The sequence below is a fragment of the Staurois parvus genome, unplaced genomic scaffold (assembly GCF_062004578.1).
Source record: "Staurois parvus isolate SC_StPar_1 unplaced genomic scaffold, SC_StPar_1.0 ptg000668l, whole genome shotgun sequence".
Classification (NCBI taxonomy): domain Eukaryota; kingdom Metazoa; phylum Chordata; class Amphibia; order Anura; family Ranidae; genus Staurois; species Staurois parvus.
The window spans coordinates 3,594,748-3,618,487 of NW_028318464.1; the positions used below are offsets into that span (position 1 = coordinate 3,594,748).

The following is a 23,740-nucleotide window of genomic DNA, read 5'->3' on the forward strand; positions in this document are numbered from 1 at the left end:
TACAGCTCTGGGTGCCTGGCAACCAACCATGGCCATATCTAGAGGGGTGCTGAGGTGGGTTGCACCCCCCAGATTTCAATTATGCCTCCCAGGCGTGACCCCCCCCCCCCCACCATGGACATTGTGACAGCTGATCTTCTCTCTCAATCTCCGCACTCAGGACCAGGACAAGGGGCAGGGGACAGGAGAAGTGTCAGCAGCAGAGAGGAGAGAGCTGGGAGGAGGTGCGGGCTCTCTGTGCTCTCTCCCATCCTCCATACAGCGAAATACACAGGATTGTTCAGCTCAAACAGTACACGGATTAATTACTTGCCCATACCACCCCAAATTTCTGGGAGATGTGCAGTCTCCTCACCACTCCTGTAGTTCCCGCCTGTAAGACTGGAAGTGGGGGGCTTGTGGAGGAGGGGTGACGGGGGGGCTATTTGTACTGGAAAGGGTAATAGGGGGAAATTTGTGCTAGAAGGAGGAATGGGAAGGGGGGTATTGGAAGGCAGGATTGTGGAATATTTGTGCTAGTAGGGGTGAATTGGGGGGAGGGAGGTTGTGCTGGAAATTTTGAGGGGGTTGTGCTAAGAGGAGGATTTCATACTTAGAGGGGGGATTTGGGCAAGAGGATTTGTACAAGGAGGGGGGATTTGGGGGGAGAAGATTTGTGCTGGGATCGTGGATTTAGGGGAAGGATTTGTGCTAGGAGGGAGATTGGGGGGGGTTTATGGGGGAACCCGCCGCTGCTGTGAGGAAAGGCTCCCCAAAACTCCCCCCCCTCCCAATCCACGCTTTGGCTGTGGTAAGAAGATGCCGCAGTAAAGAGTATCTGTTCTTTTTAACAGAGAGGAGGGTATCATGTAATATGTACGATGTAATAGGTTCCCTCGTGAGACACATCCATAACAGTTTTAATTGTTTTCTCAACAATCTTCCAAAAATCTCTGTGTTTTGGGTAGTTAAAAAAAAATGTGCAGAAAGGTGCCTTCCAACTCATGGCAGCTCCTGCATTGATTTGAAACCTGTAGGGATATGCAGTGAAGGACTAGTGTGGTTCTGTACCATCTGGTGAGGAGCTTGTATCCTCCTTGCTGATACTTGCTCGCTATAGAAGCCTTTGGTGCAAAGAGAATAATCCTGTCCTTTTGTGATTGAGAAAAAGTAACATTTAAATCCCTTTCCCAACACTGCAAGAGAGGTTCCACTAGTGCCCCTACATTTACCATTTAGGTTTACAATAGTGATAGAGTATGCTGTACTGGAATCCTGTCAAGACAAGTTTGCTCAAATGAGGATGGCTTTCTCACTGTTTTGTACTCCTTGGTGGGTTGCAAAGGTAAGTTCCCAATCAGGCACAGCGTAAGAAGTCCAACATGAGTTCCCAGGTCGTCATGAGATGATTATTAGTACAAAAATTCAGCAACTGGAAGGTCCCGTGAAGGAAAAGAGCATTAAATTAAGAGTCATCCTTGCTATATGGGAAGTCTGTCGCTCCCAACATTACAGTCATGGGACTAGAGGAGGGTGCAAGAGAGGTAGACCTGAAAATTGACCTAGTGGTCTGCAGAGTGGTTCCTATGTTGGTTGGATGCTGGGGCTGACTTTCAGTGCATCTCACAGGAAGTGAAAAGGACACTGCATTTCTTCCAAGATTAACCACATGATGACCGCCCCATAGTAGATGTACTTCTACAGGGCATCCGCACTGTGCAAAATCACGAAAATATACATGATTTTGGATTTCCAGGTAAGGGATGCACGCGCGTGCCACCTACCCATGCTGCAATTGGTTCCTGACGATGTCATTCCCAGCCGAGACTCAGTGATCGTCCGGCAAAGCTGAGAGGAGAGAGATCTGTTTGTAAACAACACGGATCTTTCTCCTATTAGCATGGATGTGCTGCTTTCTATCTCTCTGCATAGCAGAGAGACAGAAAGCAGCAGGTCTCCCTAGTAGAACAGCACACACTTTTCACAGTAAAACACAAACCGCACACAGTTAACCCTTTCATCGCCCCAGATGCTAACCCCTTCCTGCCCAGTGTCATTAGTACAGTGTTGGTGCTTTTTATGAACACCAATCACTGTATAAGTGTCACTGGAGATGTCAGTGGCAGTCAGTTAACACCAAGTGTCAGAATGCCTGTTGCAGTCCCGCCATAAATCCCTGATTGCTGCCATTACTAGTATAAAAAAAAATAAATAAAAATTCCAGTATATATACCACCATTTGTAGACGCTATAACTTTCATGTAAACCAATTAATATACACTTATTGGGATTTGTTTTAGCAAAGACATGTAGCAGAATACATTTTGGCCTAAATTTATGTAAATATTTTAGGTTTTTTTATGTTTTTATTGGATATGCTTTATAGCAAAAAGTCAGAAATATTTTTTTTTTCTTCAAAATTGTCAGTCTTTTTTGTTTATAGCACAAAAAATAAAAAACCACAGAGGTGATCAAATATCACAGAAAGAAAGCTCTATTTGTGAGAAAAAAATGCCATACGTTTCATTTATGTACAGAGTTGCATGACCGCACAATTGTCAGTCAAAGTACTGTAGCACCATATTGCAAAAACTGGCCTGGTCATGAAGGGGGGTAAATCTTCCAGAGAGCAAGTGGTTAATGGGTATTTTCTATACTTGCTGAAAGTGTTATTAGCCTGAAAAATAAAAACTAATGCAGCCATCACATCCAAAGGCTTGTAAGCTGTAATACATTACTGTACATGTGTTTGGATTTAGTTATCCCTTCACTGTCATCAAAATAATGATACACAAATAATTACATGACTTTAAAACATTAATTAATGAAAGAATTGTCTGTTTCAGAAACTAACTGCACTCAATGTTTAGATCAGTCAGTAAATGGTCAGTTTCCTCAAAACAGTACATTCAAAGTTACTTAAAAAGCCAATCAAATAAATTGTTTCCTTTGTTGTGTTGAATACCTGGCTTCAAGTTAGAGATAGTGTGAAATAACTTGCTTTTACAGACACTATTACTCTTATCGCTGGGGACAGACTTAAGGGCCTGTTCACACAGTAACAGACAGCTGCTGCACACTAGCAGTTGAGTGTCCAGCAGCAGTCCGTTCTGACACCAGTGAGCCGGGAGCAAGGGGCAAGCTATGCTGTAGTGTGAATAGGACACACAGAAAATAATTGTTTTCTGTGTGTCCTAATGATGACCAGAATTCTTCCAGTGTTGAAAAATGTGTGTTATTTGGCTCTTAGCATGCAGGTAAAAAAAAAAAAAAAAGCAAGTGTACATACAAGTACACATAACCTGACTTTAAACTGTATGTGTAACAAAAACTTTTTTTTTAGTTTGGATAGAGAAGGGAAGGGTTAAATTCCTTGTCAGTGTATTTGCAGTCTATGTCCCACTGGGAAAATTTACACATGCCCTCCACCCAGAGGATTTGCCCCCCTTCCTGACCAAGCCATTTTTTGCTTTACGGCACTGCGTTACTTTAACTGACAATTGCACGGTCATGCAACACTGCACACAAATGAAATTTACATCCTTTTTTCCCCACAAATAGAGCTTTCTTTCTGTGGTAATTGATTGCCTGTGCGTCTTCAATTTTTTGAGCTATAAACAAAAAATACCAACAATTTTGAGAAAAAAACTATATTTTTGACTTTTTGCTATTAAACATGTCCAATAAAAAAATTTAAAAAATCAAATTTCAGCATAAATTTATTGCAAAATGTATTCTGCTACATGTCTTTGCTAAAAAAAAAATTCCAATACGTGTAAATTAATTGCTTTACCTGAAAGTTATAGCGTTTGCAAATGGCGGTATATATATGGGATTTATTTATTTTTTTACTAGTAATGGCGGCGATCAGCGACTTATAGCGGGACTGCGGTGGCATTCTGACACTGGGGGGAACTGACTTGGTGTCACTGGGGATGACACCAATTCAGTGATCAGTGCTAATAAAAAGCACTGGCACTATACTAATGGAACTGGGCAGGAAGGGGTTAACATGTGGGATGATCAAAGAGTTAACTGTGTGCTGTGTCACATTATGTGCTATGTGTGCTTTCAACTGTAAGCACACTGCTTTGTATGGCTCTGCTATGCAGAGCCATACAAAGCAGCGTGCAGGAGCTGACAGGGGAGAGAACTGTATTGTTTGCATACATGTCTCTCCCCCATCGGTAATACTGGGTGCCGGCGAGTAATCACCGGCCGGGACCTGGTGACTGACAGCCATGGCCGCGAATGGGATAAGTCACCCAAGAAAAGAACACAGGCAGCACTAAAAACGTGACACTGAGTCTAACTTTTCCTCACTCTATCCAATTGTTTTTCTTTAAGTTTTTGTTTAAAGCTTTATTTTAAGCTTGCAGGCAATTCGTTTTGAATGGACTGGAAATATACCTTAAAGCACGAAAGAATTAGATATGCATCACTTTTTTATGCAGCGCATGGCAGTGCACGCCATCTGTATTGCTGTACACTGTGGTGCGTTATCCACTACTTTGCAGTGTATTGGGATTTCAATGACAATGAATTGCACTGATGAAGCACAAGATCATAGGTTTAGTCTTTACTCAGCTAGGCAAATAGCCTGTAAAGAAAGAGGCCAGTGATAACAGCCTTTATCATTTCCTAATGCAGCTTTCCAGTACTTTGTGCCCATGGAGAGTGTAGATTAATGATGTATGTTCATTGTATGACTGAAAGCTGGGAGGGGAAGAGTATTAGCCCATGTTTCCTCCAGTTATTTTGTTTTGTCCTGGAGTGCCATCTGCAGGTTAAATATCAGCATTGAAGTAACTGCTGTTTGAACTTTTTGAACAGTAAAAATTAGGTGAAAAAATCAAATTTGGCTGCTCAAATTGTAATTTGGGAAAAGCCAAATTAATTAGTGTAGAAGAGTAGTTGCTTAATGGGGAATGTAAAAGTAGTCTCAAAGGCTGAAGGTTTTTTATCTTCATGTATTCTATGCATGAAGATATAAAACATTCTGTGTGCTTCTCCCCCCACAGCCCCCCTAATACTTACTATTTATTTATTCCAGATCCTTATATAGTACCATCAATTTTTATGCAGCGCTTTACATATATATATATTGTACATTCCCATCAGTCCCCAACCCTCAAGGGGCATACAATCTAAGGTCCCTAACTTACATACATACACATACTAGGGCCAATTTAGACAGGATTCAATTAACCTACCAGCATGTCTTTGGAGTGTGGGAGGAAACCGGAGTACCTGTAGGAAATCCAAACAGGGAGAACATGCAAACTCCAGGCAGGTAGTGCCGTGGTTGAGATTCAAATCAATGAGCCTAGTACTGCCAGGAAGAAGTGCTAACCATTAAGCCACTGTGCTGCCCATAGAGCCGATCTCGATCCAGTGCTGTGCACGGGAGCCTCGGCTCTCCCGGGTCTTTTCTCCTCGTTGCCTGAGGCACTGCAGCAGGAGCAAATGGCTTCCACTGCTGTCAATCACAGCCAGTGAAGAGAAAGTGTGTGTTGGGTCCTATAGACACACAGAGCGGGGCTTGTGAGTGAGCACACACGAATGCCCCCAGAGCATTAAATGCAGAATATACTTAGGTGCTACCACCCAATTGCTCTTATTGCTATTCATGGAAAACATGCCTACACAGGAAAGCAGTATTAGTATGAATCAGTGTGGCGCATCTTCCCAAAGATGAAGTATAAACCACTAATAAATAAATAAATATGTGTGTTCTTCCTTTGTTTTCCCCAAACTAAGCAGTAGATTGTGTGCAATTTTGAAAATAGCATCCCTTTGCACCAAATTATTATATACAAAAGCCATTTGTTACCCAATTAATCCCTTGAAATTATGCTCAAAAAACAAAGTGCTAAAAATCTAAATCCAACATTATTCAATGAAATTAAATGTGATATGATTACTTGGTTATTCAAAGATATAGAAAGATAAGGGCTATTACCCTACCGGGTGTTAACGCTAGAACCTTGCGCTGCAAGAAAACACATTAAACAGTGCGGTTCACTGCTGGGTGTTGATATCAGCACCCAGTGCTGCAAGGATTACCACAATATATAGATTAGTGCTAAATTCTACTAGATATTTAAACCAAAACCCGATACTGTAAAATTATAAAACACAATTCAATCAAAAATGTCCACTTTAGTTCATTAATATAAATGTGAAATCCAAAAAGTTCAGTGTTATAAAGTCGGAAAACATAGTTCCCACATCCAAAGAAATTTTCAGTGCAGTAAGTGGATTTCTTCAATTCCCAACTCTTCGTGTGAACATTCTATAGTGCTCCACCTCTGTGCAATATAGCCGCTCACCTTAAATACTGACCCATACTCTCATATAGGTCAAACTGAGCTTTGTTTTACATGTTTTTAGCAATATTATACTATGATGATTTTCTGGTGCAACACAACCTGTAACACAAAGCGCAGATTGACCCATATGAGAGTCAGTAGTTAAAGTGAGCAGGACTTCTTTGCAGAACTGCTCAAGTTCAGTTAAATTTGATGGTGACCATTTCTAAGCTGCAGTCTTCAAGTCATTCCACAGATTTTCGATGGGGTTTAAGTCTGGGATATGACTAGGCCATGCAAGGACATTCACCTTTTCCTCCTTCAACCACTGTGTGGTCATTTTTGCTGTGTGCTTTGGGTCATTGTAATGTTGGAAGGTAAACCTTCTTCCCATTTACAACTCTCTGGCAGAGGGTAACAGATTTTCTTCAAGAACTTGACAGTATTTTGCCTAATTTTTCCTTCTATCCTGACAAGTGCTCCAATCCCTGCTGCAGAGAACACATAACAGGATATTACCGCCTCCATGCTTTACTGTAGGAATGGTGTTATTTGGATGGTGAGCTGTATTGGATTTCCGCCAGACATATAGTTTAGTGTTGAGGCCAAATAAATCAATTTTAGCCTCATCTGACCATAACACCATTTTCCATGTGGCCTCAGAATCTTCGAGGCACGTTTTGGCAAACTTCAGTTTTTACTGCATATTGCCTTTCTTGAGGAGTGGCTTTTTTTTGCAACCCTCTCATACAAGCCACATTTATGGAGAATTTGTGATATTGTTGCCACATGCACACAATGACCACTCTTTGTCATAAATTCCTGAAATTGCTTCAGAGCTTCTCTAGGCCTCTTGGTAGCCTCTCTGATCAGTTTCCTCCTGTTTCTTGCATCCAGTTTGGAGCAACGTCCTGATCAAGGGAGGGTCTGCGTTGTACCAAATACCTTCCACTTCTTAATAATAGACTTCACTGTGCTTCTAGACCAGGGTTACTGAATTAGAATTCACGGAGGTCTGGTTGGTAACATTTTCTTCCTGCAGAGGTCTGAATCTCATTTTTCTTCTATTACTCAGGTCTTTCACATCACAGCCCCTAATTAATGTACTCAGTCCCCCCTTTCCCATCACAGCCCCCCATACATCACAACTCCCTTTCACGTTAGAGCCTCCCCAACATTATAGCCCCACTTACATCACAGCCCCCTTCAGATCACAGTCCCTTCTTGACATCACAGTCCCCCTTGCAATCACAACCCCCCACATCACAGTTTCCCCCATGATGACATCACAGACCTTTCATATCACAGCTCCCTCCTCTCACATCACAGTCCCCCATATCACAGCTCCCCCTCTAACATCACAGTTTTCCCATATCACAGCTCTCCTTCTCACATCACAGCCCCCGTAGTATTACAGCTCCGCCCTCTTACATTACAACTCCCCTATCACAGCACCCCCATTTCACAGCTCCCCCCACCCTCACTTCACAGCCCCCCATATCACAGCTCGCCTACATCACAACTCCCCCATATCACAGTTCCCCCTCTCACAGCCCCCCCAATCACAAATCCCCCCTCTCACAACCCCCCCCCCCCATATTCTTCCCCCTACCTTAACTCAGCATTGTGGAGGGCGGGAGGAATGGCAGGATGGAGTCCTATTCTGCATGCACTCGCAGGCGCTGCCATTATTGCCACTGCTGTTGATGTCACAGCAGGGAAGAGGGCGGGAGGAATGGAAGGAAGGACTCTTCTTCTGAATGTACCGACTTGCTGCTGCTGCTGCTGAACTCAGAGCAGGGAGGAGGGCAGGTAGCACAGAAGATCTCCACTGAGCGCATGAGCTGCCCAACTCTTCTTGTTAAAAGGGGAGTGACCCGCTTGTTAATCTGAAAGGTTGGCTCCCCTCCCCTGCTCTTCCTGTAGACCTGCAGTGCCTCCCGCTCTCCTCCCCGCCCTGAGTTCAGCGGCGACGGCAGCAAGCTGGTATAATCAGAAGAGGAGTCCTTCCTTCCATTCCTCCCACCCTCTTCCCTGCTGTGACTTCAACAGCAGTGGCAACTAGGAAGTGCATACAGAATAGGGGTCCACCCTGCCATTCCTCTCAATTTCAAACAGCTGCAGCAGCGTAAGGAGAGGAAAGGAGTCCACTCAGGCTGCTAAGTGGTGTGGCCGTGGTGCGGACAGGACTGTCACCTGGTTTGTATTTGGACCACGGTCCGCCATTTAGTGATGCCTGTTCTAGACGAAGCCTTTGATTTTTTTTCTGTATCCATCTCTCCAAATTTGTGCTTGTCTACAACTTTATCCCAGAGATCTTTTGACTGTGCCTTGCCATCCATAGTTGTTTGTTTGCTTCAGGTGCACTGTCAGGGACTGAAATGCTCCAGGAAAGCTCTGTTCATGCTGAGCTAATCAAAATGACCACAGCTACGAGTCCTTTTTAGGAGGGAGGTGATACTTTTTTCAACCCAGTGATTCTGTTTTTGATTTTTTTATTCTGACATGTTGGTTTTATATCTATCACTTGGATGTTATCATTTGCACTGAGTAAATACAGCTGGATACAAAGAAACCTGTGGATGCCTTCATTTCAGGCTGCAAAGCAATAAAATGTGATTATTTTAAAGGGGGTGATTCTTTTCCATACCCACAGCATGTATCGTAGGGTCCCTTACGTTGCTGGTCAGTGGGGAGAGAGAGCCTGTTGTTATTGGGGCAATAAAAAGCTCTGGAGTCAGTGGAGTCAGTAGTCCCTGGAAAGACAAAAATGCCTCAAAATCTGTGAGAAGGTATCTTAGCATCAGTGATCGGTGGAAGTAAAAATACCTGTCATTGGTGAGAGATAAAAAGTTGTCATTGAGAAGGGAAAATGTCTAGTATTAGCATTCAGTGGGAGGTAAAATGTTTGGTGTTCATGGTGTGTGAGGAAAAGTTTCCTGGAGTCAGTGACCGCCAGGGGGGGAAAATGCCCTGATGTTGGTGGTCAGAGGGAGCCAGTAGGGGGGAAGCAAAGAAGAAAAGGCACGGGTGTCAGGAAGGGCTGGAGGGGTACATTGGTGGTCAGTTGGGACTAGTGGAGTATATTGGTGGTAGTGGGGGTTGAAAGGGTAGAGTGGTGGTTAGTGCTCAGGCAGGGGATCACTCAGGAGAAGCTGAACAAGGGTTCCTGTGCTTGGCTCTGCACGACATTGGGATTGTTTCTAAATCCTGAGACAGTCCTGCAGAATCCTAGACTGTCGGTATGTAAGACCTCCCCCTCTTCTGGTTTCCAAAAACATAAGGGGTGGGGTGTTCCGTAGTCTAGCAAAGAAGAATTCAGCCAGAGCTGAAAACATTTCTTTGGCATTTGGGAGCTCACTGGATTTCTGGCAAGATCAACAGGTATTTATCTGTACTCTCAGTGTCTTCAACCACAGCAAACATATATTGCATGTGTTTTGTTTAATTTTGGAATTTGGGAGTTGAATGGATTTCTGGCAAGATCAACAGTACTCTCAGTGTCCTCAAACGTAGACAACATATACTACATGTGTTATTTTAATTTTGCCCAGGTATACAGATTAAACTCTTACCAACTGCACTATAGCTGATGGCTACAGCATGGTTGTCCAGTTCTGTGAGGACATCTATTGACATCCTCCCAGAACCCCGTGTACCACCATGTCTTGCATCGGGAATGCTCTGTGATATCTATGTCCTTCGGACACAGCTGATCATAGATCAAGGTAAAGGGCCAATCACAGCACCCCTTTACCATGTGATTAGCTGTGTCCAATCACAGCTGATCACATTGTAAACAAGAGTTGCCAGATTCACTGACAGCGCGTGAGGAGTAAAAAGTGAGTAAGCGGCAATTCACACAGGGGACATCTACACTGATAATCAAGGCACTGATCAGCAGTACCCTGATTATCAGTGCAGCCCATCAGTGCTGCCTATCAGTGGCCATCAGTGCTACCTTTCAGTGCCCATTAATGCTGCCTATCAGTGCCCATAAGTGCCTCATCAGTCCCCATCATCAGTGCAGCCTATCAGTGTCCATCAGTGTAGCCTATCAGTGCCCATCAGTGAAGAAGTTAAATTACTAATTTACAAAATTTTATAACAGAAACAAAGAAAAACTTTAAAAAAAAAAAAATTTTGGTGTTTTTTGTTTGGGTACAGTGTTGTATGACCGTGCAATTCAAAGTGTGACAGCGCTGAAAGCTGAAAACTGGCCTGAGCAGGAAGGGGGTGAAAGTGCCCAACAGGTAAGTGGTTCATTAAAATAAAGCAAGCCAAAGTATGAAGTTCCAACTCATTTTACCTTTTAGTGAATCCGGTCGCTAGTATCATATGGATTCTCCAAACTACTAGATTTTACCAGCTAATGACTGGTGACATTGACCAATCTGCCCACTTTAAGCTGCTGAAAGCTGTTTTCTGATTGGGTAAAGTGGTTAATGCATACCATCTTCCTTGTGTGTTATGATAAGATAGACCCAGAAGAGTTCATTCTAGGTGGTCATTGCCGTGGGAGACAAGCAGTCTTACGCCATTGTCCTCATCTTTTACATCTAAAATTAGTTCTGACATCAAAGTGCATATTCTGGCATGACTCCGATCTCTTTCCTGCCATTTTAATTCCACACAGCAGTTCCTGCTGATTATAAATAAATCATTTTGCTGAAAAGTATTTATGTAACCTGTGACACACTTGATGAATATTGTTATAATCATTTACCGGCTGAATATGTCTGGGGCAGATAATCGGGATTGTGTTTAACTGCCAGTAGGAACGTGCTTTAATTTCCTGTTTATTTGTTTGCTAATAAACTTTGCTATGGGAAAGAACGCTGACATGCTGTTGTTGGTGTTGTGTATTTCCTTTGATGGAATAGTTTTAATTTAAAGAGACAGCCCACTGAAAAGTGGTATTTTTGTTATAAGTGGAGCTTGTTTGCCTGAATAAGCCCCTTGTGTCTTTTATAGCTTGGATCAGGGGCGTCCCTATGGTCCCTAATGTTCCTTTTTGTGGAGCTCGTGGAGGGGGTCCGTTGACACCCAGTGCGATAGGTGTCAACCGGTGCGGTCTGCACCCCCCGCACCCACTTAGGGACGCCACTGGCTTGGATACTCCATGAGATCTCCCAGCCTAATTCTGTTGCTGTTCCTGTCTAGGGAGTAGCAGCTCCTTCTGTTACATTCTCCTTACAGTGATTGTAAAGGTTCAGATTTGTTTTCTTAAATAACAAACAAGCTACTTACCTGCACTGTGCAATGGTTTTGCACAAAGCAGCCCCGATCCTTGTCTTCTTGGGTACCCCACCAGGGCTCCTTGCCCCTCTCCCCCTTAAGTGCCCCTAGAGCATGCCGCTTGCTCTTTGTGTTCACAAAACACACAAAGTGTGGCTCAGCCCAGCCCCACACTTGCTCCTCACTGGCTGTGATTGACAGCAGTGGGAGCCATGGGTTCCAACTGCTGTGTCTCAGCCAATAAGGAGGCAGAGACCCAGGAGAGCTTCTGCTCTTGTGCACATCAGTTTGGGTTTGGGTTTGGGTTCAGGCTCAGATGAGTATAAAGGGGGAGGGGGCTGAGAGGGGAGCTGCACACTGAAGGTTTTATACCTTCCTCCATAGACTACATGAAAATAAAAAACCTACAGCCTTTAGAGCCACTTTAAGACTACATTCACACCTGCAAATGAGCCCCCCACTAATTACCTGTGAGTACCCCAATGGGGGTTTCTTGTGATTAACGGCGAGAGGCAGCCCCATTGAATGCAATGGGATAGTTTTTGTTTTGTTAAAGTATGTTATGTCACATTAAGTCACACTATTCACTCCACAATGTATGGTAGTTGTTGCGTGCTACAATGCATTTACTTTGCTTTGGGGGGGGGGGGCAGGGGTGCTATTCAAAATGAAGGGCACTTCAGTGCACCATGTTGCATGGGCTGGGGAAAAGAACTGTAAGTCTCCAACATACTGTAGATATGATGTTAGCACAAAAGTCACAAGGGGCTGTCATGTGGCAGTATCAGTGTCTACCATAAATTGAAATACTGTTGTTAAACTCAATGTTACCACAAAATATGTATCTTCTGTACTGTATGTGTCTGTGATTTCATTCCGTTTGGGGTAAATCGAGCCCATTCATTTTTTACTTCAGTTACTCAGAAATTCCTGGTGATCCTATCAGCTCCCCTACTTTCTTTTTCATTTTGGCCATTACCAACCACAGAAGTAGGTCTGTGCTGGCATGCAGGACTGGATTAAGAGCATCTTCGGCCTGGTGCTGAAGATTTTGGTGGGCCTTTTAATGGAAATAAATAAAATGAAAATGCAAAAATGTTTTATTAAAACATATGAAAAAATAAAAGAAAAATTAAATTAAACAGAGAGTAGTGGATGAGAGAGAGAAGAGGAGTGGGCTCTGCCCCAAGACAGACTATGGGCGAGCATTCTGCCTTGACACTTCCTGATTAGTCAATAGGGCTCTGGGTGGGCAGAAATTAGGTTCTGGTGGGCGTGAATATAGTGCACGTTAGAAGTAGAGAGGAAGCCTATCATGCCTATTAAACCTCTGAGTCAGCCTACAGCCGGCCTTGTCATACAGTGTGCATGTACATAACATTCCCTCCTTTGAGCCATCGGCCATGCTGTAAATAAATTAAATGCATGTCCTTGTTTTTCCCACAAATAGAATTTTCTTTCGGTGGTATTTGATCAGCTGTGCATTTTTTAATTTTTGCGCTATAAACAAAAAAAGACAGACAAGTTTGAAAAAAAAACAATATTTTTGACTTTTTGCTATAAAACATGTCTAGTAAAAAAAAATTAAAAAATCAAATTTCATCATAAATTTAAGCCAAAATGTATTCTGCTACATGTCTTAGCTAAAATAAATCCCAATACATGTAAATTAACTGGTTCACATGAATGTTATAGCATTCACAAATGGCGGTGTATATATACTGGAATTTTTATTTTATGTTTTTTATACTAGTAATGGCGGCGATCAGCGGCTGATAGTCGGACTGCAGCAGGCATTCTGACACTGGGGGGGGAACTAACTAACCACCACTGACATCTCCAGTGACACTAATACAGTGATCAGTGCAAATAAAAAGCACTGACACTGTATTAATACAGGGCAGGAAGGGGTTAACATCTGAGGCAATCAAAGGGTTAACTGTGTGCTGTGTGCTGTTTTACTGTGTTTGTTTTACTAGGGGAACATGCTGTTTACACACAGGTCTCTCCCCTGTCACTGCCAGATGGCGGCGGAGAATCTCCATCCAGGACCCGGTGATTGACATTTGTAGCCACCAATGGTGGTGCAGGTAGGGCGCGTGTGCCCCCTACCTAAAAATGCACAGTCAAGTATATATACGTGATTTTGCGTAGCCCTGCCGCCCTGTAGCAGTAGTTCTACCAAGCCTGTAACAATCAGTATTTATTGCTGGAAAATTTCTTAGAACCCCCAAACATATTTTTTTTCAAGCAGAGGCTAAATAAATTGGTGGACATTTGCAATATTTTATGTCAAATGATATTTGCACAATGGTTTTTCGAATGCAATTTTTTGGGGAAAAATACGCTTTTTTTTCTGAGACCAGAATGGCTCCATACATATCTATCGTGTAAGATACTGGAAGCTACGAGCATTTCATCATTTCTGTTTCGCTGGATATTAACAGCACCATATTTAAATTGGGAAAGCATCTGATCACACCATTCTTGGGTTCAGTGAAGCTCATAGCCGATCACTGGCTCAGGACCCGATGATCAGCATGTGCTGTGACGAACCTACCCGAGCACACAGATCATGTACTAGGTAAGTGATCCAGTGCAGAGAGGCCGCTCTGCCAGCGTATAACTAAGTTATATTGTTAGCAAGCCGTTAAACAATCCCAAAATCATTGTCAATGGCACTTTCAACCCCCCCCCCCCCCCCCCACACACACACACACATTCATACTAACACATTTCCCACATAAATCTTCAAGAAAATGATGCCACAATCATTGGTCAGTCGCACATTTAGGCCTCGCCCACACCATAAGAGCTGGGGGGGAAAAACATGCACTTGCAGAGACACGAGTTGACATTAGTTTTTATGCATGTTTCAATGAGTTTTATACACATTGCAGGTGCCTGTGCAGGAAAAATCTGCACACGACATTAGTGTTGTGGTGTGAACAGGGCACATAGAGAGCAATTGTTTTCTTTGTGCACTTGCAGAATGCATGCACAAAAACGTATGTCTCTGCCCATTGGTGTGAATGAGCCCTAAGGGCACAGTATTTTCCATGTATTCCAATGGCCTTAGTTCACACCAGTACAGTCAGTTTCAGAACAAAAGTCGAAGTTCTGCACAGAACTGTACTGGAACATAGAAAACTGCAACAAAACTGCACCAGAACGGAGTGTGGTGTAAACTGTAAGCAACAATGTATCCACAATGCATATGGGGTGCAATTTTGTAGTGTGAACTGGCCCTAAAACTCCTACCTTTACTTTTGACTTGCTGCAATCTTCTGTTCTGCTGTGTTTACAAATGTCCAACCCATTTCACAAAGAAGGAGAGTTAGCTTCCTCCCTTGTAAATGGGCTGGATGTTTGTAAACACTAACAGTGTTTACACTTGTGGTGGCTGTGATTGGTTCACAAGGATCACAAGTTCTTTGGTTTACTACATTTTGCCTGTGATATGAGCTGTCCAAAAAGAGTGCTGTTTATAAACATTTTGTGCTTTTGTAGTTTTATATGGCAGTCACATGGCCATACGGCTTTCCTTATGATCAGTTTACTAAGGGGGTGTGTGTTTTATGAGCCATACTTTCCAGCTAACCTCTTCTGTCCTCCGCTGCTGTATGCTACAAACAGACACATTATTTACCCACTTGTGGACCAGCAATGTAAGAATTTGTTGCTGGACTTCAAATTGTTATACTGGGAGGATGCCTGCATGCGCAGGCATCGTCCTGGTACCGTTTTTTAGAGCCGATAATTGGCTCTCTTGTAAAAGCAATCCTAGTGACTAACTAGCCACTGGATCACTTATCCCCCTTCCCTCCGCTGCTTTCTTGAGCTATCCTATCCCACCGGGACACCCGATCGACCAGCTGGTGCCTCTGCCGGCTGATCATAGAGGCGAACTGAACTTTTCTGTTCACCTCTATGATATAGGAAACTGTAAACAATGAACATACACCTCTTCCGATTTCCCCACATGTATCTGATGCCATTTTTAACCACTAGCCTACTGGGCACTTTTACCCCCTTCCTGCCCAGGCCAATTTTGAGCTTGCAGTGCTGTCGCACTTTGAATGACAATTGCGCGGTCATGCAACACTGTACCCATATTACATTTTTATAATTTTTTTAAGACAGATAGAGCTTTCTTTTGGTGGTATTTAATCACCTCTGGTTTTTTTATTTTTTGCTTAACAAACCAAAAACAACTGAAAATTTTGAAAAAAATTGTTTTTTCTTAGTTTTTGTTATAAAATTTTGTAAATAAGTGATTTTTCTCCTTCACTGATATGTGCTAATGAGGCTGCAGTGATGGGCACTGATAGGTGGCACTGATGGGCACTGATGAGGAGGCACTGGTAGGTGGCACTGATGAGCATTGACAGGCATCACTGATGGGCACTGAAAAGCAGCACTCATATATGGCACTGATAGGTGGCACTGATAGGCGGCACTGACTGGCACTGTTAGGTGGCACTGTTAGGTGGCGCTAATAGGCAGCACTGACGGGCACTGATAGACGGCACTGATAGTCGACACTGACTGGCACTGACAGGTGGCACTGATTGGCAGCACCGATAGGTGGCACTGACTGGCATTGATAAGTGGCACTGACTGGCACTTATAGGTGACACTGAAAGGCAGCTCAGATGAGCACTGATATGTGGCATTGATGGGCACTGGTAGGCACTGATATGTGGCATTGATGTGGCACTGATGGGCACTGACAGGTGGCACTGCTGGGGCTACACTGATCATCAGGGCACACTGCTCATCACACCCGTCATTGCCTTATATGGCGAGCGGGAGGTGGTTAATGAAAAGCATTGTATTGCACCGATCTTGGTGTGATCAAATGCTTTTAAGGCCAGAGGAGGGATCTGGGGTCTTATAGATCTTTGCATAAAGTGTACCTGTCGCTGCCTATTGCTGTCAAAAGGGATGATGCCTTGTGACAGCAATAAAAGTGATTAAAAAATTTAAAGTGACAGTGTAAAAATAAATATTAAAAATAGAAATTTAAAGTGCCCCCATCCCCCCCCCCCCATGCTCACACGCAAAGGTAAATGCACGCATTGGTTGTGCACACATGCAAACATAGCTCTATGATCAGCCGGCCGAACTGCAGGCGGCAATCTCAGATTCCCCTGTGGAACAGGAATGCCCAAGAAAACCATGGAAGATGACGGGAGGGGACGTCCCTTCCTGCTGCTTGTCAAAATGATCCAGCAGCTAATTGCTTTTACAATCATAAAATAAAGTGAAAAAATGCTGCGCTACAAAAAACCAAATGGTACAAACCATTATATTACCAAAAAACAAAGTAAAAAAATTAATTATTAGAAGAAAAAATAATAGTAGAAAAAATATTAATAATGAAATCAAAATATAGATATATGAATATATATATATATATAAAATACATATAAAAAAACACACCAAAAAATAAAATATTAAAATTAAGAATATTTTGAATCAAATAAAAGTCAATCAAAAATCAAGTTTAATCAATAAAGTGTTCATTCAGTGAGCCCTCCTTTAGATAATGAAAAGAGATATGCCCTCCTTTAGATATGTGCATCTGTCATGAATTCCTCTGCAAAGACATCCTCCACCATATATCTGCTCACCTCATGCGGTGTGACCTCACATTATACAATGTTACGGTCTAACTGCACTTTTGTTACCATATGGACTCAGAAGATCAGCTTGCTGAATGAAGACTCCAACGTAAGCTCCCTCCTGATGAGCGTCTTTGTATCAGTCGTATTCCTCATTAAAAGAACTCAACATAGTGCTTTATCCTTATAAACTTTTATTCATCATCAATTAAAACATGAAATGCACTCACGTTCCGGAGGTGTATTTTGCACCAGGTATGAAGATCCAGTGATATACTGATTAAACACAAGATGGCAGTATCATCTCAGCAGCAGAGTCCTATACAAGCTCAAAACAGACACCATCCGTAATATATTGCAAGGCAGAGCACGGGCCCACCCAATGAATGCTATTGCCTGCTGTAATATCGTTTCAAGAGCCGTTTGTAGAGTACTACAGACCGCTATCCCAATGAATGGCAACGTTGTGATGTCATCTGCACACTCCTCCCCGACGCATTTCATCACCAGTCACATGACTTTATCAAGGGGATACAACTGGACTGTCCGACAATCAATCAATCAATTATATAGTAAACCGGCACCATTTTGCTGTGGACCGGCCTAGCACATGGTAGAAAAGCCGAACGGCGCCACCCCCTAGTAAAACACTCCCTGCACACAGTTAACCCTTTGATCGCCCCTCATGTTCAACCCTTCCTGCTCAGTGTCATTAGTAAAATGTCAGTGATTTCTTTTTTTTAGCACTGATCACAGTATTGGTGTCACTGGGGATTTCAGAGTGTCAGAATGTCCGCCGAAGTCCCGCTATAAGTCGTTGATTGCCGCCATTAGTAGTAAAAACTAAAAAATAAAATTTCAGTAAATATACTGCCATTTGTAAATGTTATTTTTTTCTCAAAATTGTGGGTCTTTTTTTTTTTATTATGCAAAAAATAAAAAAGGCACAGGCGATCAGATATCAGTGACAGAAAGCTCAATTCATTGGAAAAAAAAGGACATAAATTTCAACTGGGTGCAGCGTTGCATGACAGTGCAATTGTCAGTTAACATAATGCAGCACCATGGAAGGATAATGTCACCCAAAGGCTACTTTTACACTGATCCGCGGCTAAAACATTTTTATGGCATTTGCGGTGCGTTTTAACATGACATGTGACCAGGGGCGGACTGACAACTCATGGGGCCCCCAGGCAATAGGGGATCATGGGGCCCCTGTGTCCTTGCCCAAACTCAAAAAAGCCTATGAAAAAGGTAGCAGGGGCATCTCACGGGGCCCCCTACTAACCCCGGGCCCTCAGGCAGTGCCCGAGTTTCCAAACAGTCAGTCCGCCCCTGCACTTGACTCAAAAACTGCACCAAAAGTGCATGGTGAGTGCGTTTTTGCTGCATTTTCCATTGAATTCAATAAGGTGCATTTTTGGTGTGTTTTTTTTTTACAGCAACAGAAATGACCCGCACCTGACCCGTAATGGATCAGTATGAGGAGTTCCATAGGAATACATGGTCACGTTTTTCATTCACTTTTTTTAAATGCAAAAGCAGAAGAAAACTGTGAAAGCAGCTAAACGTGTATTGTGCGTTTTACAGAGGTTGCCATGTGATTTGGAGACCCGGGCAGAATTGCCACATTTCTGCCATTGATTCTGACTCATGTGAATAGAGCCTTACTCTATCGAAAATAAAATACGTTTTTACCTTTGTTTACTCTTTAAAGTGATTCTATAAATTCACGCCTGGAGTCTACAAGGCCTAGTTCACACTGGCATTGAAAGCAGGCGTTTGTGGGGTGTTTTTAATGCTCCTCAATTGTCTATGCAAATTATACTATTAGCAGCACACAGTGCTGTTCACATTATCAAACATGAAGCGATAGTGTTGCGTCACTTCAAAATTGAAGCCTTGTGTCCAGTCTGGAGAACTTTGAAGCCTTTCAACACCTTCAAGTCTACAGTGACACTCCACAAATGCGCTGGAAGGAGTTTCAGGGCGTTTGCAGTGCGGTTTTGGCACGTTAATACCATTCCAATTTATCATAGGCGTTTGTGGTGTAGTTTTGACGGCTGTAAAATGCTCGTAAAACGCCTCAAAACTGCGTATAGAGCTTTTGGGGAGCATTTTTAACGCTCATAAAATGCCTATACTAACGTTATAGGTGTGTCTGTGAAGTTAGAAATGTCGCCAAGTGTGAACAAGCCCTAACACATCACTCCAGTCATTATGCCTCCAGCTTCCTACAACTGTATTAACACTTTACTATGTGAAAGACAGCAGCACAACAAGCCCAGCCCTCCGTCACATCTCCCCCTCCACATCTAAATATAAAGACAGGGAACTCCTTGTGCAACTACGACTCCCAGCATCTTCCCGTACTGACCAACCACAGGCTGGAAGAGACAACCAATGGATTCTCTTTGTCAACACGCGCGCAGCATCCTGGGAGATGTAGTGAGCTCGCCGCTGAAAGTCAATGTCAGCGTCTCCCGAATGGCCACATCTCCCACAATGCCCCGCGGGGGAGCCTTGTGCCGTGTACTTGAATTTTACAGCCAAGTAAGAAGTCCTGCAGGGGCCCCAGATGTGCCGGGTAGGTGGTGGGCTCTGTGCTCTCTTCCTGCTATACATGAATATGGGGTGTTTATATAGTGGGGGAGGGGAGGTTTCTTATTGAGGTGCACATGACTGGTGATTGTTTGTGGAGTTTATTAGCATAGTTCTTTCTTTCTTCTGTTATTGCTGCATCCATCACTGTGATCTGGAACAGAAATGGGAGAGAGGGGGTCATCTTCTAGGAGTCACAAAGAAACCTCCTCATCCACTTTCCCAGCATTTCTCTGCATACTGAGGTCCCCCCAGCCCTCCATTCTCCTGATGGTGAGTGTCCTCCTGTGCCATGTGCTGACACTGCACTCCTCACAAGGCACACTTCACTGAGGAGCCTCCATGTGTCCACACAGACTGCACTCCTCCTCCTCCTCCTCACAAGGCACACTTCACTGAGGAGCCTCCATGTGTCCACACAGCCTGCACTCCTCCTCCTCCTCCTCACAAGGCACACTTCACTGAGGAGCCTCCATGTGTCCACACAGCCTGCACTCCTCCTCCTCCTCACAAGGAACACTTCACTGAGGAGCCTCCATGTGTCCACACAGCCTGCACTCCTCCTCCTCACAAGGCACACTTCACTGAGGAGCCTCCATGTGCCCACACAGCCTGCACTCCTCCTCACAAGGAACACTTCACTGAGGAGCCTCCATGTGCCCACACAGCCTGCACTCCTCCTCACAAGGCACACTTCACTGAGGAGCCTCCATGTGTCCACACAGGCTGCACTCCTCCTCCTCACAAGGCACACTTCACTGAGCAGCCTCCATGTGTCCACACAGCCTGCACTCCTCCTCCTCACAAGGCACACTTCACTGAGCAGCCTCCATGTGTCCACACAGCCTGCACTCCTCCTCACAAGGCAATCTTCACTGAGCAGCCTCCATGTGTCCTCACAGGCTGCACTCCTCCTCCTCACAAGGCACACTTCACTGAGCAGCCTCCATGTGTCCACACAGGCTGCACTCCTCACAAGGCACACTTCACTGAGGAGCCTTCATGTGCCCACACAGCCTGCACTCCTCCTCCTCACAAGGAACACTTCACTGAGGAGCCTCCATGTGCCCACACAGCCTGCACTCCTCCTCACAAGGCACACTTCACTGAGGAGCCTCCATGTGTCCACACAGGCTGCACTCCTCCTCCTCACAAGGCACACTTCACTGAGCAGCCTCCATGTGTCCACACAGCCTGCACTCCTCCTCCTCACAAGGCACACTTCACTGAGCAGCCTCCATGTGTCCACACAGCCTGCACTCCTCCTCACAAGGCAATCTTCACTGAGCAGCCTCCATGTGTCCACACAGGCTGCACTCCTCCTCCTCACAAGGCACACTTCACTGAGCAGCCTCCATGTGTCCACACAGCCTGCACTCCTCCTCACAAGGCACACTTCACTGAGGAGCCTCCATGTGCCCACACAGGCTGCACTCCTCCTCCTCATATATTCTTAGACACATATTTCCCTGTCATGGGCTCTGCGCAGTGTTGTGTTTACACTCACATGTTTGCATTAGACTCACAAAACACAGTTCTATTTACTGTTGTCACAAACCTCATTTTCCACATTCCTTAAAGCTGGACTCCGGGGAAAGCAAACGTCCTCCCTTACAGTGGGGCTGCGCCTGTACTCCAAGGGTTAAATGCTGGTCTAGGGCAGGGGGGCCCAAACCTATCACTTCAAGGGCCACATCCTATACAGAAAACAAATCTGTTATTTATAAATGAATCTGCAGCAGTGGAAGAGAGTAGAAGTTGGAAGGCTGCTGGAAGTGGGGTGGATGGTAACCTATATCTTCCACCCGCTACTGAACACCGGAGCCTCATATAGCAGGGCTATACTTCCAGTGTACGTGGGGTCTTACATCTGTGTCCCCATCGGAGCTCTCCCCCCACACGTTTGTGTCCATCAGAGCTGCCATCATTCCATTGCACAGTTGTGTCCCCATCAGAGCCCCCGGCATGCCTCTGCACAGTTGTGTCCCCATCAGAGCCCCCGGCATGCCTCTGCACAGTTGTGTCCCCATCAGAGCCCCCAGCATGCCTCTGCACATTTGTGTCCCCATCAGAGCCCCCCGGCATGCCTCAGCACAGTTGTATCCCCATCAGAGCCCCCGGCATGCCTCTGTATATTTGTGTCCCCATGAGAGCCCCCCCGGCACACCTCTGTACATTTGTGTCCCCATGAGAGCCCGCGGCATGGCTTTGCACATTTGTGTTCCCATCAGAGCCCCCCAGTACCACCTGCAAATTTGCATCTCCATCGGAGCCCCCAGCGCCCCTCTGCACATTTTGCATCGCCATCGGAGCCCTCAGCACCCCTCTGCACATTTGCATCGCCATCGGAGCCCTCAGCACCCCTCTGCACATTTGCATCGCCATGGGAGCCCCCAGCACCCTTCTGCACATTTGCATCGCCATGGAAGCCCCCAGCACCCCTCTGCACATTTTTCATCCCCATCAGGGCCCCCAGCACCCCTCTGCACATTTTGCATCCCCATCAGGCCCCCAGCACTCTTCTGCACATTTTGCATCCCCATCAGAGCCCCCCAGCACCCTTATCAGAGCACCCAGTACCCCTCTGCGCATTTGTGTCCCCATCAGAGCCCCCAGCACCCCTCTGCACATTTGTTTCCCCATCAAAGCCCCCAGCACCCCACTGCACATTTGTGTCCCCTCCCCCTTATGCTTTCCAAAATATAAAAAAAATTCCTATAGTTCTACTTTAACCTGCACTGAAATATATAAGGCATGTCTTTGCTGCCACCTCCCTCTTCAAAGAGAAGTGCGGGATTGGAAAAAAACAAACATTTGTGCTCATTTAGATGGCTGCACCCCTCCTGTTCTAGGACCGAGAACTGAGCAATCACATTACCAATGAACATCTGGTTCTCAGGCTTCAGAGAGCAGTGACTATCAGTCACCTGCCCTCTGCTCTGTTGCTCCAGGGCTCACTGGAGAACTGGGATGTGGAGGGGGTGGGAGCAGCTGGCTCAAGATGTCAGCAGCGTGCAAGTCCGCAGCTGGTCAGGGATCTGGGCAGATGTCGGGATCCCTGCAGAGCCTGGACCTGCTCTGTGACATCAGTTGACAGTGGGCTTTAGCCTGCTGTTGGCTGAAGCTAGAAACAGGAGTGCACTCCTGTGACCCACAGGAGTAGTATGGCCAAAAGAGGTTTGGCCATACTTCTCCTTTAAAATACCAATGTGTCATGTTGACCCAGTGAGTTTAATACTTCCTGAATCTTTTTTTTTTTTTTCTAACATTTGTACCTTGCAAGGTTACTTTTTTTGTTTGCTGTATCTAGCAAACTCAGTGTCTTCTATTCCGCCACAACAGAAATATGATTGATTGAGCCATCATTTTCATTCATGAGCCCTGCAGACTGGTAAGGGTACAGATACATACAGAGTAGATAATGTAATACATTATCTGGATATATCTGTTTTGTCATGCTCATGATACTAAAAAAAGGTTTACTAACAAACAATCCAGAAAGATGCTTTTAAAGTGATACTCCATGTGTTCACCCTATATGTACAAGTTATCTCCATTCTTTGTTTTTTTGGTAGGGTTAAAGTGATTCTAAAGATTTATTTTTTTTAAGAAAAAATAACAAACATGTCTATACTTACCTGCTGTGTGTAGTGGTTTTGCACAGAGCAGCCAGGATCCTTCTCTTCTTGAGTACCCCACAGGCTCTCCTGGCCCCTCCTTCCTGTCGGGTGCCCCCACAGCAAGCAGCTAACTATGGGGTATCCGCTGCTCCGTGTGTCCATTCAAACACATAGCCAAGGCTCAGCCCCACCCCCTCTTGATAAATCTTGTAGACAGACTAGCTTACTCATCATTTCTACTTTATACACCTTAGCGACCTTTGATACCAGGCAGGAAAAGGCAAGGACCATCAAGGAGCTGAACAAAGAACATCAACTGTCAACAAGAGCACAGTGTGAGGACGGTGCCATAGAAGGTGGGATA

General features: G+C 44.6%; 1 protein-coding gene across 4 annotated transcripts in view; it reads left to right on the forward strand.

The window, feature by feature from the left end:
- The first annotated feature begins 19,601 nt into the window (after positions 1-19,601).
- The window catches only part of TMLHE (trimethyllysine hydroxylase, epsilon), a 58,968-nt gene continuing 54,829 nt past the window's right edge, over positions 19,602-23,740 (forward strand). The window contains exons 1-2 of one of the 4 annotated variants that reach the window (XM_089651948.1): positions 19,602-19,742; positions 23,631-23,732. Coding sequence is in view for 2 of the 4 variants with exons in the window: in XM_089651950.1 (XP_089508076.1) it covers positions 19,734-19,742 (9 nt within the window). In the remaining 2 variants the exon portion in view is untranslated. Of the gene's footprint in view, positions 19,743-19,911; positions 20,030-23,630; positions 23,733-23,740 lie in introns of those variants that run through there. The other 3 variants (XM_089651949.1, XM_089651950.1, XM_089651947.1) reach the window with 3 other exon arrangements.